This window comes from Lepidochelys olivacea (genome assembly GCF_965140295.1).
Source record: "Lepidochelys olivacea isolate rLepOli2 genome assembly, chromosome: 3".
Classification (NCBI taxonomy): domain Eukaryota; kingdom Metazoa; phylum Chordata; order Testudines; family Cheloniidae; genus Lepidochelys; species Lepidochelys olivacea.
This window is the reverse complement of record NC_140413.1, coordinates 10,687,076-10,701,170: the sequence shown is the minus strand read 5'-3', so window position 1 is coordinate 10,701,170 and position 14,095 is coordinate 10,687,076. Positions and strand designations below refer to the sequence as shown.

The window sequence follows — 14,095 nt, the reverse complement described above, 5'->3', positions numbered from 1 at the left end:
GCCGCTGTGTCACCCATCGCCGGGTGCGTGCCCTGGAGAGCCCCCTCCTTGCTCTGCGTGGACCCCGCGTGGGTCCCGGTCCCGCCGCCCTCTTCCCCTCCTCGGAGCAGCAGCCCCAGGGGTCAACCCCACTGTCCCCGGAGGATGGCTAGTGGCCACGCAAGGGCAATGGGTGGGGGCCCATGCAACTGCCTGCAATAGCAGGGCGGGGGGAGGGATAGCTCAGGGGTTTGAGCATTGGCCTGCTAAACTCAGGGTTGTGAGTTCAATCCTCGAGGGGGCCATTTAGGGAGCTAGGCCAAAAATTGGGGATTGGTCCTGCTTTGAGCAGCAGGTTAGACTAGATGACTTCCTGATGTCCCTGCCAACCCTGATAGTCTATGATTAGATCATCTGACACCCTCGCCCCAGAGGTATTTCTCCACTGCTTCTTTCTAAGCCTGGCATTTCAAACACCCTTTTGATTTGGCGTTCACTGCGAAAGCCTAAAGGGACAAGTGACCGGCTGCTGGTCACAATGTCAGGCTGGTTCAGGTTCAGTTGCACTTTTAAGTCATGAAAAAGCAGCTTTTATGGATCCCCACTAACACGGCTACCCCTCTGATACTTTAAGTTATGAAGATTTGCATTGCTCATGTATCATTTCCTCTTACCAGTGTTTCTGCTCTGTACTAAATATGAATTATTAATAGAAGAGAGTGTCACTTTTGGAGCCTTCTTTGTTCCAGGAGTCCCGGGTGGCTTCAGTGGCCTGTTGTGCTTTTCTCCATCTGTGGGACAGCGTGACCACTGGGACCATGCTTCTCAGATGCAGATCAAGCCCCAGCTATTCAGGTTATTTTGACCTCCAGGTTGCATTCCTGCAACATGTCCTACAAGGAGCTATCTCTGAAGAACACTCAGAAGCTGTAGCAGGTGCAGAATTCAATGAGCCTACTTGGTAGGGCAGATGGAGGAGGCCCATTAAGTGCTCCACAGACCGCATTGGCTTCCCCGTCACTTCCCAGTGCAATTTGGGTTGTTGCTTTTGGTTCATACAGCTGTACATGTTTAGGGTCTAGCTAAGGCCTGATCCAAAACCCGTTGGATTCACTGGGCTTTGGATCAGGGTTTAAGCGAAAGAGAGCCTTTTTCCCTGTGTGCTGCCACAGCAGTCCCAGTCAGCAAATATGGAATGGCTGGAGGCCTGTTCCCAGTGGAGTCCTTTGACTACTCTGACACTCTCTCCACCCTATTAGTCTGACCCAGGCCAAGTTTATTAATGTCTAGTTGCAAAGTGTAAAGACCATGGGCCAAGATCAGCCCTGGTGTTACCCCATTGAAGTCAAGTTACACCAGGGTGGAATGTAGCCTCTTCTGTTCATTCAAACTTTTGCCTGAGGCAGGCTAGCAGGTGATGCAGTTTGCAAGTTTAGGGAGTGTCTTACCTACCTGTTAGGAAATCGGGATTATTTCTTATAAACCGAGTCAAAGTCTTCGGGAATGGACACAGCCTCTTAAAAATAATTGACGCAGCAGCGTCAGCACCTGGTGAGCACATACGTAGGTCAGATCTAAGCCGCGATGCAAATGAGGGGATTGTAACATCTTAAAGCTGATCAAGATCGTGATTTCTTTCTCCCAAAAGCACAGGCTGGTGTTGGAAGGAAAGTGTTTCTCATTGAATTGCGAGAGCTCCACAGCCCTGTATCAGAAGTTGGCACAGGCAGTTGTAGTAAAAGCTTTCCCCTCTCTGCCCTGTGCTGGAAGGACCACTTCTATCCGTGGGCTCTCGGCTGAGAGTGCCAATAAAACTGCCAGTGGTTTTGGGATGTGAACACGTGTCCACATGGAACTGAACCAAGAGCACCTTATTTCACACCGGATGCCAAGCTGTTAGGGTCAATAAGAATGCTTAAGCACCATCAAGCCGGCTGCATGTGAATCCCTGGCTTAGGGGAGAAAAGTTCCCCTTCCCATTACTTACTCCAGAGGTGGGCAAACTACGGCCCATGGGCCACATCCGGCCCGCGGCACCCTCCTGCCTGGCCCCTGAGCTCCTGGCCCAGGAGGCTCGCCCCCGGCCCCTCCCCCGCAGCCTCAACTCACTGCGCTGCCAGCACCATGCTCTGGGCGGCGGGGCTGCGAGCTCCTGGGGGCAGCGCAGCTGCAGGGTCCGGCCTGACCTGGTGCTCTGTGGTGTGCGGTGCGTGGCTGGCTCCAGCTGGGCGGCTCGGCTCTAACGCCGCCAGCCACCAGTGCTCCAGGCTGTGCGGTAAGGGGGCAGGGAGTGTAGGGGGGTCTTGGATAGAGGGCAGGGGAATTCAGGGGTGGTGGTCAGGAGGCAGGGGTGTGAATAGGGTTTGGGGCGGTCAGAGGATGGGGGGAGGCAGTCAGGGCAGAGGTTCCAGGGGCAGTCAGGGGACAGGGAGAAGGGGGGTTTGGATGGGGCAGGGGTCCTGGGGGGGCAGTCAGGAATGAGAGAAGGGGTTGGATGGGGTGGCGGGGGGCAGTCAGGGGTGGAGGTTCTGGAGGGGTTGGATGGGACAGGAGTCCTGGGGTGGGGGCATCGGGGTGAGAAGCAGGGGCCAGGTCATGCCTGGCTGTTTGGGGAGGCACAGCCTCCCCTAACCGGCCCCCCATACAATTTGCGAAACCCAATGCGGTCCTCGGGCCAAAAAGTTTGCCCGCCCCTGACTTAATCTTCCCAGCCAATTGGTTTGGCCGGAGGTTTGTAAAACAGTCAAACAAACAAGACAATCACCCTGACGTTATTTATACAGCTTCACTGGCAGAAGAAAAATTGAACATATTAAACTTTTTACATCAGCAAATCTGAAGGTGCCAAATATTTCAGTGGCTACAACTCCTAACTTCTGGGGGAGATTTACACCTACTACCGTTTGCTTCATTTCTCTTCATAACGCAATATGGACTTGGGAGCGTCACAAAAACATCCCCTCTCTTTTTAACAAAGCTCTATTTTCTCTCCACATTTTGCCTTTCGGGATAAGTGATTTCTGCTCAGTACAACAGACGGCATGTCACAAAAAGACCAGAAGGCAATGTGCTGCAAAACAGGAGAGTGTGTTCATAATCCGCATTAAGGCTGGCATATTTGTTCACTCAGTGTTTAAGCGATTTGGGGTCATTCCCTTCAGGAGGTACTCGAGGCTGGCACTGAGCACACCACCAGCTAAGCCTCTTAAACCCATCTTGGGGCCCAAAAGTTCCCTGCATCACCTCATGCCCAAGAGGACATTTTTCTTTCAGGTAGATCTGGTAGTGTAATCCTTTTCCAGCCAGCTTCTTATGCAACCAGTCTGTGCTGAACTGAACAGCATGATCCAGCAAGGATTCAAGATCTGAGAGAGTCAAGAGTGAGCCTTGCGATAATGGGTGGATCCTTGCCAAATACAAGATCTCATTCTTAATGATGTTCCCTGGAACATGGGGCAAGAAGAGAAGTTCGTAAACACAGGTGCAACAGTGAGAACCGATCACATGAATAGAAGGTACAGTTTAGTGGTCTGAGTGCTTGTCTAGGAGGAAGAAGCTGTTGTCCTCTCTTTGTGCCTATGATACCAGCTCCCCCTGTGGCTTTGGGGAAGTCAGGGAACCTCGCTTTGCCTCTGATTCTCTGTCTGTACAGAGGATAATACTAATACTCATCTACCTCTCTGGAGGATTATGAAATTTAAGAGCCTGATTTCCAGAGGCGCTGAGCAATTACAGCTCCCATTAAAGTTGGCACTCATGAAAATTAAGTCCTAACAGGTTTGTTTTCATAAAGAGCGGAGATATCAGAAAATATCAAGAATAAGAAGCCATGTCTAAAGCTAACATTTAACATGCGGGGTTTGCAGCTAATAAATCTGAGACCCATCTCTAACTGGGCCAAAATATCACTATTCCTGGAGGGTATTCCCCTCTCTGGTGGAACATACCCAGACCGGAGAAATATCTCTGGTCCAGAAGGGTGTAGCAGATGGGCATTGGCTGGCGAAGGGCTGCCAAGGCCTGCCCCCGGTGGAACTCGGGAGACAGGATGTCAGAAGCAGGTTCCACAGCAGGAGAGGTGCACCAGTGGATCTGGCAGTTGTAAAAGACGAGGAAGCCACCGCTGTTGAAGTGCAGAACCAACCTACAATAAACAGGATGGAAATCAGAGCGAGAAAATCCTGGCTTTGCAGTGTCAATCCAGAAACATTACAAGAACAATCATGTTCCAATCTAGCCGAATGGGCGTGTAGAGATGGGAGGAAGGGGATCAAGGAAAACAGTAGGAATCGGGTGGAGATATGGTGGAAGAGAAGGGGAAAGCACTACATATTTGCTAGCAGGGTCAATTGCTCAGCCTTTGTACCCCAGCCTCTGAAGTCAATGGGAGTTGAGGGCATTCAGCACTTGGCAGGATTGAACCCCCTTGTAAGCACTGCTGTGTTTTCCCATATCTACAACTCCAGACACAACACTGCATTCAGAGCGAGATGGGACAATATACTGTAGTGACCAGAAAAATACCTAGAATGTTGCAGAGGAGGAGAACCGGGGGTGGGTTGACTGGGAAAAGGAGCCTTGTCTTTCCTGATTTGCAGTCATGTGGATTTAGTCAGCATTTCCTGGGGCAGATCTTCTGATGTTGGTTACCAGGGAGATTACATCCCTATTTATATTTAAGTATAGCTTGTCTTATTGTTTCTTAGCTTGAGAAACCTGCCAGTTTCATGGGAACATTCTGCAGGAACCAACACATGCAATGCCCAGGACTGTCATTTTGAGACATTAAACAAGCAAGCAATAACGAAGCCTCTTTTGCCTCTTTAGAAACTGGGCATTGGGGGTGGGAGGCGGGCAAGGGGAGAAGAAAGAGAATGGCGTTTGCCATGACAAAGGATTCAGTCAATACCTGGGCACAGGATCCTTCCAGTCCCCTCTTTTGTTTGCCTTATTAGCTCTCGAGAACTCATTAGCCCGGATGCTGCCAAACAAGCCAAAATGGAAGCGCAGCCATTTCCAAGTGTCCCCTGCTGCATCTGAGGCATCAGGCACTGAGCGTTCAGTTTCCTGCTTCCTCTGCATACTGTGTTCTTTGGGGCTTAGCTGAGAGACATCCTCCTCCTGTCCTTCCTGAGCAAGGGAAAGGGAGCATGCCCCGTTGTCAGCCTTTCCTCGGATGGTTGGAGATGGGCTTCCACCCACGGTCCATGCTTCCAGAGAGGCACCAAATGCCAGGAATAAATTCTTTCCAGAAGCCTAAAAATAAAAGTCAAGGGAAGCATTTGAGGACTTATTCATTTGCAAACAATGAACAATTTAAGGGAAGTAACCCTCAGCGCCTAAAGGCGAGGTTCAAAGTGAAGGGCGTGCAGTTAACATGAGGGAACTGGAGGACTCTCTGGGAGATATGAGCTAGCTGCATTAGAGCAGGGACCCACATCCCATGAAGTATTGTTCTCTTTGCCAGTCTAACTAAAGTGTCAATACGGCCATGATGAGCATCAGTGCATACCCGTCACGTAGTGTAATGAATACCAAACTGTATTATACGGATCAGCCACTAGGTGGTGAAAAGAAAAGGAGGACTTGTGGCACCTTAGAGACTAACCAATTTATTTGACCATAAGCTTTCATGAGCTACAGCTCACTTCATCGATGCATACTGTGGAAAGTGTAGAAGATCTTTTATACACACAAAGCATGAAAAAATACCTCCCCCCACCCCACTCTCCTGCTGGCAATAGCTTATCTAAAGTGATCACTCTCCTTACAATATGTATGATCATAGAATCATAGAATCATAGAATATCAGGGTTGGAAGGGACCCCAGAAGGTCTAGTCCAACCCCCTGCTCGAAGCAGGACCAATTCCCAGTTAAATCATCCCAGCCAGGGCTTTGTCAAGCCTGACCTTAAAAACCTCTAAGGAAGGAGATTCTACCACCTCCCTAGGTAACGCATTCCAGTGTTTCACCACCCTCTTAGTGAAAAAGTTTTTCCTAATATCCAATCTAAACCTCCCCCACTGCAACTTGAGACCATTACTCCTTGTTCTGTCATCTGCTACCATTGAGAACAGTCTAGAGCCATCCTCTTTGGAACCCCCTTTCAGGTAGTTGAAAGCAGCTATCAAAGTTGAAAGCAGCTATCAAATGATAATCAAGGTGGGCCATTTACAGCACAAATCCAGGGTTTAACAAGAACATCGGGGGTGGAGGGGAGGTTAGGAAAAAACAAGGGGAAATAGGTTACCTTGCATAATGACTTAGCCACTCCCAGTCTCTATTCAAGCCTAAGTTAATTGTATCCAATTTGCAAATGAATTCCAATTCAACAGTTTCTCGCTGGAGTCTGGATTTGAAGTTTTTTTGTTGAAGAATTGCAACTTTCATGTCTGTAATCGCGTGACCAGAGAGATTGAAGTGTTCTCCGACTGGTTTATGAATGTTATAATTCTTGAGATCTGATTTGTGTCCATTTATTCTTTTACGTAGAGACTGTCCAGTTTGACCAATGTACATGGCAGAGGGGCATTGCTGGCACATGATGGCATATATCACATTGGTGGATGTGCAGGTGAACGAGCCTCTGATAGTGTGGCTGATATTATTAGGCCCTGTGATGGTGTCCCCTGAATAGATATGTGGGCACAGTTGGCAACGGGCTTTGTTGCAAGGATAGGTTCCTGGGTTAGTGGTTCTGTTATGTGGTATGTGGTTGCTGGTGAGTATTTGCTTCAGGTTGGGGGGCTGTCTGTAGGCAAGGACTGGCCTGTCTCCCAGGATTTGTGAGAGTGTTGGGTCATCCTTCAGCATAAGTTGTAGATCCTTAATAATGCGTTGGAGGGGTTTTAGTTTTAGTTGGGGGCTGAAGGTGACGGCTAGTGGCGTTCTGTTATTTTCTTTGTTAGGCCTGTCCTGTAGTAGGTGACTTCTGGGAACTCTTCTGGCTCCATCAATCTGTTTCTTCACTTCCGCAGGTGGGTATTGTAGTTGTAAGAATGCTTGATAGAGATCTTGTAGGTGTTTGTCTCTGTCTGAGGGGTTGGAGCAAATGCGGTTGTATCGCAGAGCTTGGCTATAGATGATGGATCGTGTGGTGTGGTCAGGGTGAAAGCTGGAGGCATGTAGGTAGGAATAGCGGTCAGTAGGTTTCTGGTATAGGGTGGTGTTTATGTGACCATCGTTTATTAGCACTGTAGTGTCCAGGAAGTGGATCTCTTGTGTGGACTGGACCAGGCTGAGGTTGATGGTGGGATGGAAATTGTTGAAATCATGGCGGAATTCCTCAAGGGCTTCTTTTCCATGGGTCCAGATGATGAAGATGTCATCAATATAGCACAAGTAGAGTAGGGGCATTAGGGGACGAGAGCTGAGGAAGCATTGTTCTAAGATCTTCTACACTTTCCACAGTATGCATCCGATGAAGTGAGCTGTAGCTCACGAAAGCTTATGCTCAAATAAATTGGTTAGTCTCTAAGGTGCCACAAGTCCTCCTTTTCTTTTTGCGAATACAGACTAACACGGCTGTTACTCTGAAACCTGTCACTAGGTGGTGGTGTATGTAACATACCTTATTTATGAACAGGAGTACTTGTGGCACCTTAGAGACTCAAAAATTTATTTGAGCATAAGCTTTCGTGGGCTACAGCCCACTTCATCGGATGCATATAATGGAACATATAGTAAGAAGATATATACACATACGGAGAACATGAAAAGGTGGAAGTACCCATACCAACTCTAAGAGGCTAATTAATTAAGATGAGCTATTATCAGCAGGAGAAAAAAAAACTTTTGTAGTGATAATCAAGATGGCCCATTTCAGACAGTTGACAAGAAGGTGTGAGGATACTTAACATGGGGAAATAGATTCAATTTGTGTTTATGCTAACCCGAGCCATACCTGGGAAAGCATTAAAGGATCTTTTATAGTGAGCACCTCTGGTGTGTATCTCTCTGAGAAGTAAGCTCTGTAGTCAGTCTAGATCTGACACAGAAGCCTGACCTACTAAAAGCAGACCTGCAGCCTGCTGTGTGCAAGAAGAACATGACAGGTAGCTCTTTTAAAAGCTGAAGAGGTCCCTCAGCTTGGAACAGCTACCCTAGGAAGCCTAATGCAGACACAATGGAAGCAGTGACGTTGCCTCCAGGACTGGAGCAGCCATGGGAAAAAAATAGAGGGTGCTCAGCACCCATTAGCCACCCGCTGATCAGCTGTTCAGTGGGCCCCGCCAATCAGCTCCTCCCCCTCAGCTCCTCCCTACCGCCACGAATCAGCTGTTCAATGACTGGCGGGAGGCGCTGGGGGGAGGAGGAGGAGGAGCGGGTCCGGGAAGAGGCGGAGCAAGGGCAGGGTGTGCTCAGGGGAGGGGGCAGAGCGAGCGGGGTGCCTTGGGAAAGGGGTGGGGCAGGGGTTTGGGGCGGAGTGCGGGTGGAGCACCACTGGGGAAAGCTGAAAGTCGGCATCTGTGAGTTGTGAAGTTGTGTTGACATAACAATGGATGACATAGACTCTGATGACCTAATGGTTCTCCAGCAGTTCCCCTCTTCCACTCGGCTGTGAGGAAAGGTCTCCTCTCTGTTCCCCTTATCCTTATTTACTGCAAAATGGGCTGAGGCCAAACTAATCTCACGGGCTTAAACCATCAAACAGCTGCCAAGTGAAAGTTACTTTTGGTTACTAAGGGACCTGGCCAGGATGGGATAGAATCCCTATCCCCTATCCCCAAGCCCTGCTGGAAGTAATGTGAATATTCATTGTGGGCTTTGGTCTACATTCCTGGCAGCATGAATTTAAATGTGTGACAATTTCTTTAGGTCAAGTCCTGAACTTAGAGTAGCGTATAAATGTAAGCAGGGAAATCTCTGAAGGTTTGTGTGTTCCTTAATCGTTTGTAAGAGGATACAAAGGTGGTGGGGGGTTGTTCAGGGACTTCATTAACACTGAACTGGCTGCAGCAATTGCTAGATTGGGTCAGTTCTGCTAGTCTGAGCTGAGGAGAGGAGCCACCCGCAGCTGATGGAAGGAATGTCCAGCCAAGCCAATGAAGACTCATGCACCTGTACATATCTGTTAGCGTTCCAGGAAGATTGCCGGAATGGGCAGCAGACTTCAGTGATTTTGCCCAGAATGCCTGGTTTCTAATCCTGCTTCAGGGTCTTCCATGGAAGATCTGGGACTGTAAGAACCTGTCCAGATAGAACCTGGGGCCATGGGGGTGGTTCTAGACCTCTGATGTGTCAACGTTGCCACAGGCTGGGCTCCCACTGGAGAACACTGTGAAGCTAGGCTTGACAGGAAGTATCACCCAGCAAAGCCCGAGTGGTGGCCCCTCACAGCCCACTGATTGGCCAATACCAGTATTTAAACCCGGAAGTTAGCATGACGAGCTGCCTGGACAATAACACTGCCTACCAACTTGCCTGCAAAAGACCCAGGAGTCTGCCTTCTGACCCTGGTTTGTCTTTGACTTTGCTATTTGACCGCAGTCTGTAACCTGGTGCCTGACCCCGACTTCCTGGTATCCTGACCTGGCTGGACTCTGACCCTGCTAGAGTATCTACGCGCCGTCTACAGCTGAGTGCCCAACCCTGACTTCTTGGCATTCTGACCCGGCTCGCTCCTGACCCTACTACTTGTCTCCTGATTGCAACTTGCCAACTGACCAGGGCTCACCCAGCTGCCCATGGCCTGGCCCTGAGAGGAACACAGTGGCCAGAGTTAAATATTGCACTGAAATCTCATCCCTGTTTAATGCACCAGTGCTCAGCTTGTAGCTTTCAAGCTGCTTGTCAAGTACAGTCATCTATGGGTACGTTTACACTGCCAACAAAAAGGAAAACCTGCAGCACCGTGCCGGAGCCCATGTCAACTGAGTCGGTCTCGCAGGGCTCGTGCTATGGGGCTAACAATAGCAGTGTAGTCGTTCCTGCTTGGGCTGAGCCTGGGTTCTAAAACCCACCCCCTTCGCCAGGTTTCAGAGCCTGGGCTGCAGTCTGAGCAGCATGATCTACACTGCTACTTTTAGCCCAAACGTGCGAGCCCGCGTCGGTCAACCCGGTCTCACTGCGGCGGGTGGCGGTGGTTTTATGGCAATGCAGACGTACTCTGAATGTAGCTCTTGCAGGCCTGGTCCAGGTCAGCTCGCTTGGCCTCAGGTTTGGGTGGAGCACAGATCACAAGAGTAATTGCCTACTGATGGATACATACCAGGCAGAGCTGAGCACACTCACTGGGGGGAGTTGCATTTCCACCCCTCACCTCTGGGGCTTGGGGAAGGTACAAGGGAGGGAAAAAAAAACAACTGGTGAACCACTAGAATTCCCCCTGCTCCCCTTTCCCTTTCAGCAAAGAGGGAGGTAGAAGGAAAGAGTGACACTTTCCATCTCAGCAACCGAGGGTAGGAGAGAGAACGGAGACAGTATAACAGAGCCAACAACTTCAGAGTGTGCCCATCACGGGTCAGGTTGTCACAACACACATCAGTCGATGAGGTTGCCTGCCACAGCATGTAGCCGATCAGTGACTGCTCGTAGCAAATATCCCCAACAGCCAGTGATGGGACACTAGATGGGGAGGGCTCTGAGTTATAACAGAGAATTCTTTCCCAGGTGTTTGGGTCTTGCCAAAATGCTCAGGGTCCAACTGATCACCATATTTGGACTCATGAAAGGAATTTTCCCCTGAGTCAGATTGGCAAACAGAAGGGGAGGGGGTTGCCTTCCTCTGCAGCATGGGGCAAGGGTTACTTGCAGGTTTAAACTAGTGTAAATGGTGGATTTTCCATAACTTAACATCTTTAAATCAAGATTTGAGAACTTCAGTAACTCAGGTTAGGGGTCTGTTATAGGAGTGCGTGAGTGAGGTTCTGTGATGTGCAGAAGGTCAGACTAGATGACCATGATGGTCCCTTCTGGCCTTAAAGTCTATGAGTCTGTGATTATTTGGTGGGCCTCTGCATGGCATTCAATGATGCTTTGGCCCTTGACAGTGAAGCCCTGTTGACTTAAATTCATCTAGGAAGTTAATTTATTCTGGGTTATGAACAGTAAAAAAGCAAAGCATTCTGGGTATTTTCCCTGTGCGAACCCTGGCTCCCCCATGTCCCTCCCTTTCTGTAATTCTGACCCTGAGCTCAACCTTCTCGATATAGAGTGGCCACTGTTCACAGCTGAAGGTGTCTTCACATTAGTCCTGTAGCCATGTGGGTTGTGCCTAAGCCTGTCTATACAGCACCTGTTTAGAGCTGCAAACTAGGGACATGTTCCACACTGAGCATGAGAGGCTACCCTGATGTTGCTCATATGCCAACACCCTGCACCTTTGCAGCACCAGCCGTGCAGTAAGGGCAAGGAAAGGGAGGTTTGTGAGGCAGGACTGACATGTCCAGACAAGGCTGCCGTTTAGCATAGCTCACCTGAGAGTCCTGGAGCCTCATTGCTTTCAGATCCTTCAGGTTTCTCTGCCTGCTGCTTCCTCCCACCTTGGCCACTACCTGCCCCACAAAAGGAGCAGTCAGCAACTGGAACCTCTTCACAGACGGGCCTTCTGGCATCTCTGGCTGGTCAATGGGAGCTGCAGGTGCACACGCTGGGGGTCTCATGCAGGGCACCCTAGAGCTGAGATGCATAAACTCAGTGATTGCTTAGGGAAATGCGGTTGCACATAAACAGGCCATTGTCCCTGGTCCTCTCATTTTCTGTGATCATGCGCCTCGCCCATATGGGAAGGGTTACAGAAACACTCAGATCATTTCCCTTTCCCCACTCAAACTCCAGCTGCAACAGGAAAGTCTGCAGTGGGCTGAGCCTGGCCTGTGTTTCTCAAGGCGACAAGCAGCAATACTCTGGTTTAAGCTTATGCTCTCCCATTAGATTCAATGGAGGAGGCTTTGATCCTCAACTCCGCACGGTCATTATAAAAAAAATACAGTCCTGGTTCCCCTGCTATAATGTCCCTGCCTCCCTGTTCCCTCACCTTGGGATGCCATTGGGCATGCCCCCCGTTTAATACTTTGTGATGGGGGAACTGTGCTGAGACCATCAAACAGCCAGCAGATGGTAACAGCTTCCAGTCAGCAAGCTCAAGCCGGGAAACTAGAAGCGAAGTGCCCTATACATCATTCCCAGCCCCCTAGAGCCATCCGCTCCACCCTCCAAAACTATCCTCTATTTCTCCCTTAAAATTCATTGGCATGAGATAGTCCATAAGTCAGAGGGGTGGATTGTGCAGCCCATCTGAACAGTGACAGCAAGGAAGCAAAACCACGGCCTTGTTTGCAGAACTGCACAGTGTGAATAGTCCCTGCTTCTGTCACTTAAAAGGAGTCAGTGAGGGCTTGATCCTGGGACATCAGTGAGAGTTGGCAGAATGAGAAATAGGACCCAGGAGTCTTGACCCACCCGTTCCCTGCTCTAAGCATGAGGACATGCGGCCTCCCTCCAGATTAAATTATAAAATAAAGTTAGTGCCACGTGATTCTGAACAAACTAATGCAATGGTTCTCAAACTTTCGTGCTGGTGACCCCTTTCACATAGCACGCCTCTGCGTGCGACCCCCCCCCCCTTCTAAATTAAAAACTCTTTTTATATATTTAACACAACGATAAATGCTGGAGGCAAAGCAGGGTTTGGGGTGGAGGCGGACAGCTCGCAACCCCCCATGTAATAACCTTGCAACCCCCTGAGGGGTTCTGACCACCAGTTTGAGAACCCCTGGAATACTATAACCACAGCCAGACAACGCATGAGAGGAGAGATCAGAAAACAGGTTTGTTTGCTTTATATCATTCTCAACCATTGCGTTCATCCCTCCCACAGACCTGGTTTCAAGGGGCAGCACTCATCTCACCCCCAAAACTCCCTACATTCCCCAAAAATCTAGTACTCCTCATTTTCACTGCTGAGAACAATTCACACCAGACATAGAGCCCCCCAGCACTGAGGTGAGAGCATTATTATCCCTGTAGGAAGAAATCCCACAACGCTGGGAGTTTCAAGCATGTCCCTCCCGTTGGGTCTTTGTCACACAAACCACACCCCGCATTTGGGCCTTCCTCAGCTGACAGCAGGGCTGCATCTATTACTGGCCAAGCAGCCTGGGGTCTTAAAAACCAAGGTTCTTTCTTTTTAATGGTCTTCAATTTGGTGATGTCGCACGCAGTGAAGGCAAGAAGAGCCTCAGGTCCCCAGTGAGAAAATCCATCACTGATACTCACCTCTAATCCCAGCCTCCGCTCTGTCCCACGCCTGACCCCACCCCAGGACTGCCACTGTCTGATCTCTCCCTCCTGCCAGTTTCACACACCCCACCCTCTGGGAGCTTTGCACCCAAGTGTAAATCATTTCTCAGACCCACTCAGTCAAATACCTAATTACAGCTCTCCAGAGCAATCGAGCCCAGAGTTACTAATTGGGCCCTGCTTTTGGTCTGCATATTTCAGGGGGGCAGAGGGGAGTCAGATCCTGATGCTCCAGAAAATCATGGAATTAGCTGAAACATCGTGAGAGGTAGAAAAAAGTGTTGGGGTCTTTGTCTTCTGGTTTCTGAGCCTCTCAGGTTCTTGTTTTCAAGTTTTTCTGTGCAATTGTGAGGGCTAGAAACGTACATGTTTATTTAAAAATTAAACCTGATATTTGCACTTCAGAATTATTATGATCATGATCAGGGTGATGATGTTTCTTAGGGTAGTGCCAAAGGGCACTAGACTGAAGTGCAAACACAGAGTAATAAACAAATTCCTGAATAGAGTCTCATGCAGTCACATCCCTCGGGTTTTAAGAAGCCTGCCAGCAACCATGAGATGCGTCGGCAACTCTGCCTCTAGGCTTTGATTGTGCCTGTGAAGCATTGGCCCATGTTGGGGGCTCTGCAGAGCGGCACTGCCCCAGGGGAGGTCCAGAAACCACTGAGGAGTCCTTGTGGCACCTTAGAGGCTAACAAATTTATCTGGGTGTAAGCTTTCATGGGCTAGAACCCACTTCATCAGATGTATGGAGTGGAAAATACAGGAGCAGGTATAAATACATGAAAAGATGGGAGTTGCCTTACCAAGTGTGACAAGAAGGAACAAGGCCTCCCAGAGCAATCAGTGTGCCAGGAAGCTTACCCACTC

The 14,095-nt window shown here is 49.4% G+C and overlaps 1 protein-coding gene across 1 annotated transcript; it reads right to left on the bottom strand.

The window, feature by feature from the left end:
* Positions 1-2,775: 2,775 nt before the first annotated feature.
* Positions 2,776-13,283, bottom strand: NEIL2 (nei like DNA glycosylase 2). The gene is made up of 5 exons (XM_084625031.1): positions 13,199-13,283; positions 11,398-11,599; positions 4,889-5,235; positions 3,927-4,123; positions 2,776-3,422 (listed from the first exon to the last, which is right to left on the bottom strand). Exons 2-5 carry the CDS (start codon positions 11,581-11,583, stop codon positions 3,106-3,108), a joined length of 1,047 nt encoding a protein of 348 aa, XP_084481157.1. The 5' UTR covers positions 11,584-11,599; positions 13,199-13,283; the 3' UTR covers positions 2,776-3,105.
* Between the last annotated feature and the right edge of the window lie 812 nt (positions 13,284-14,095).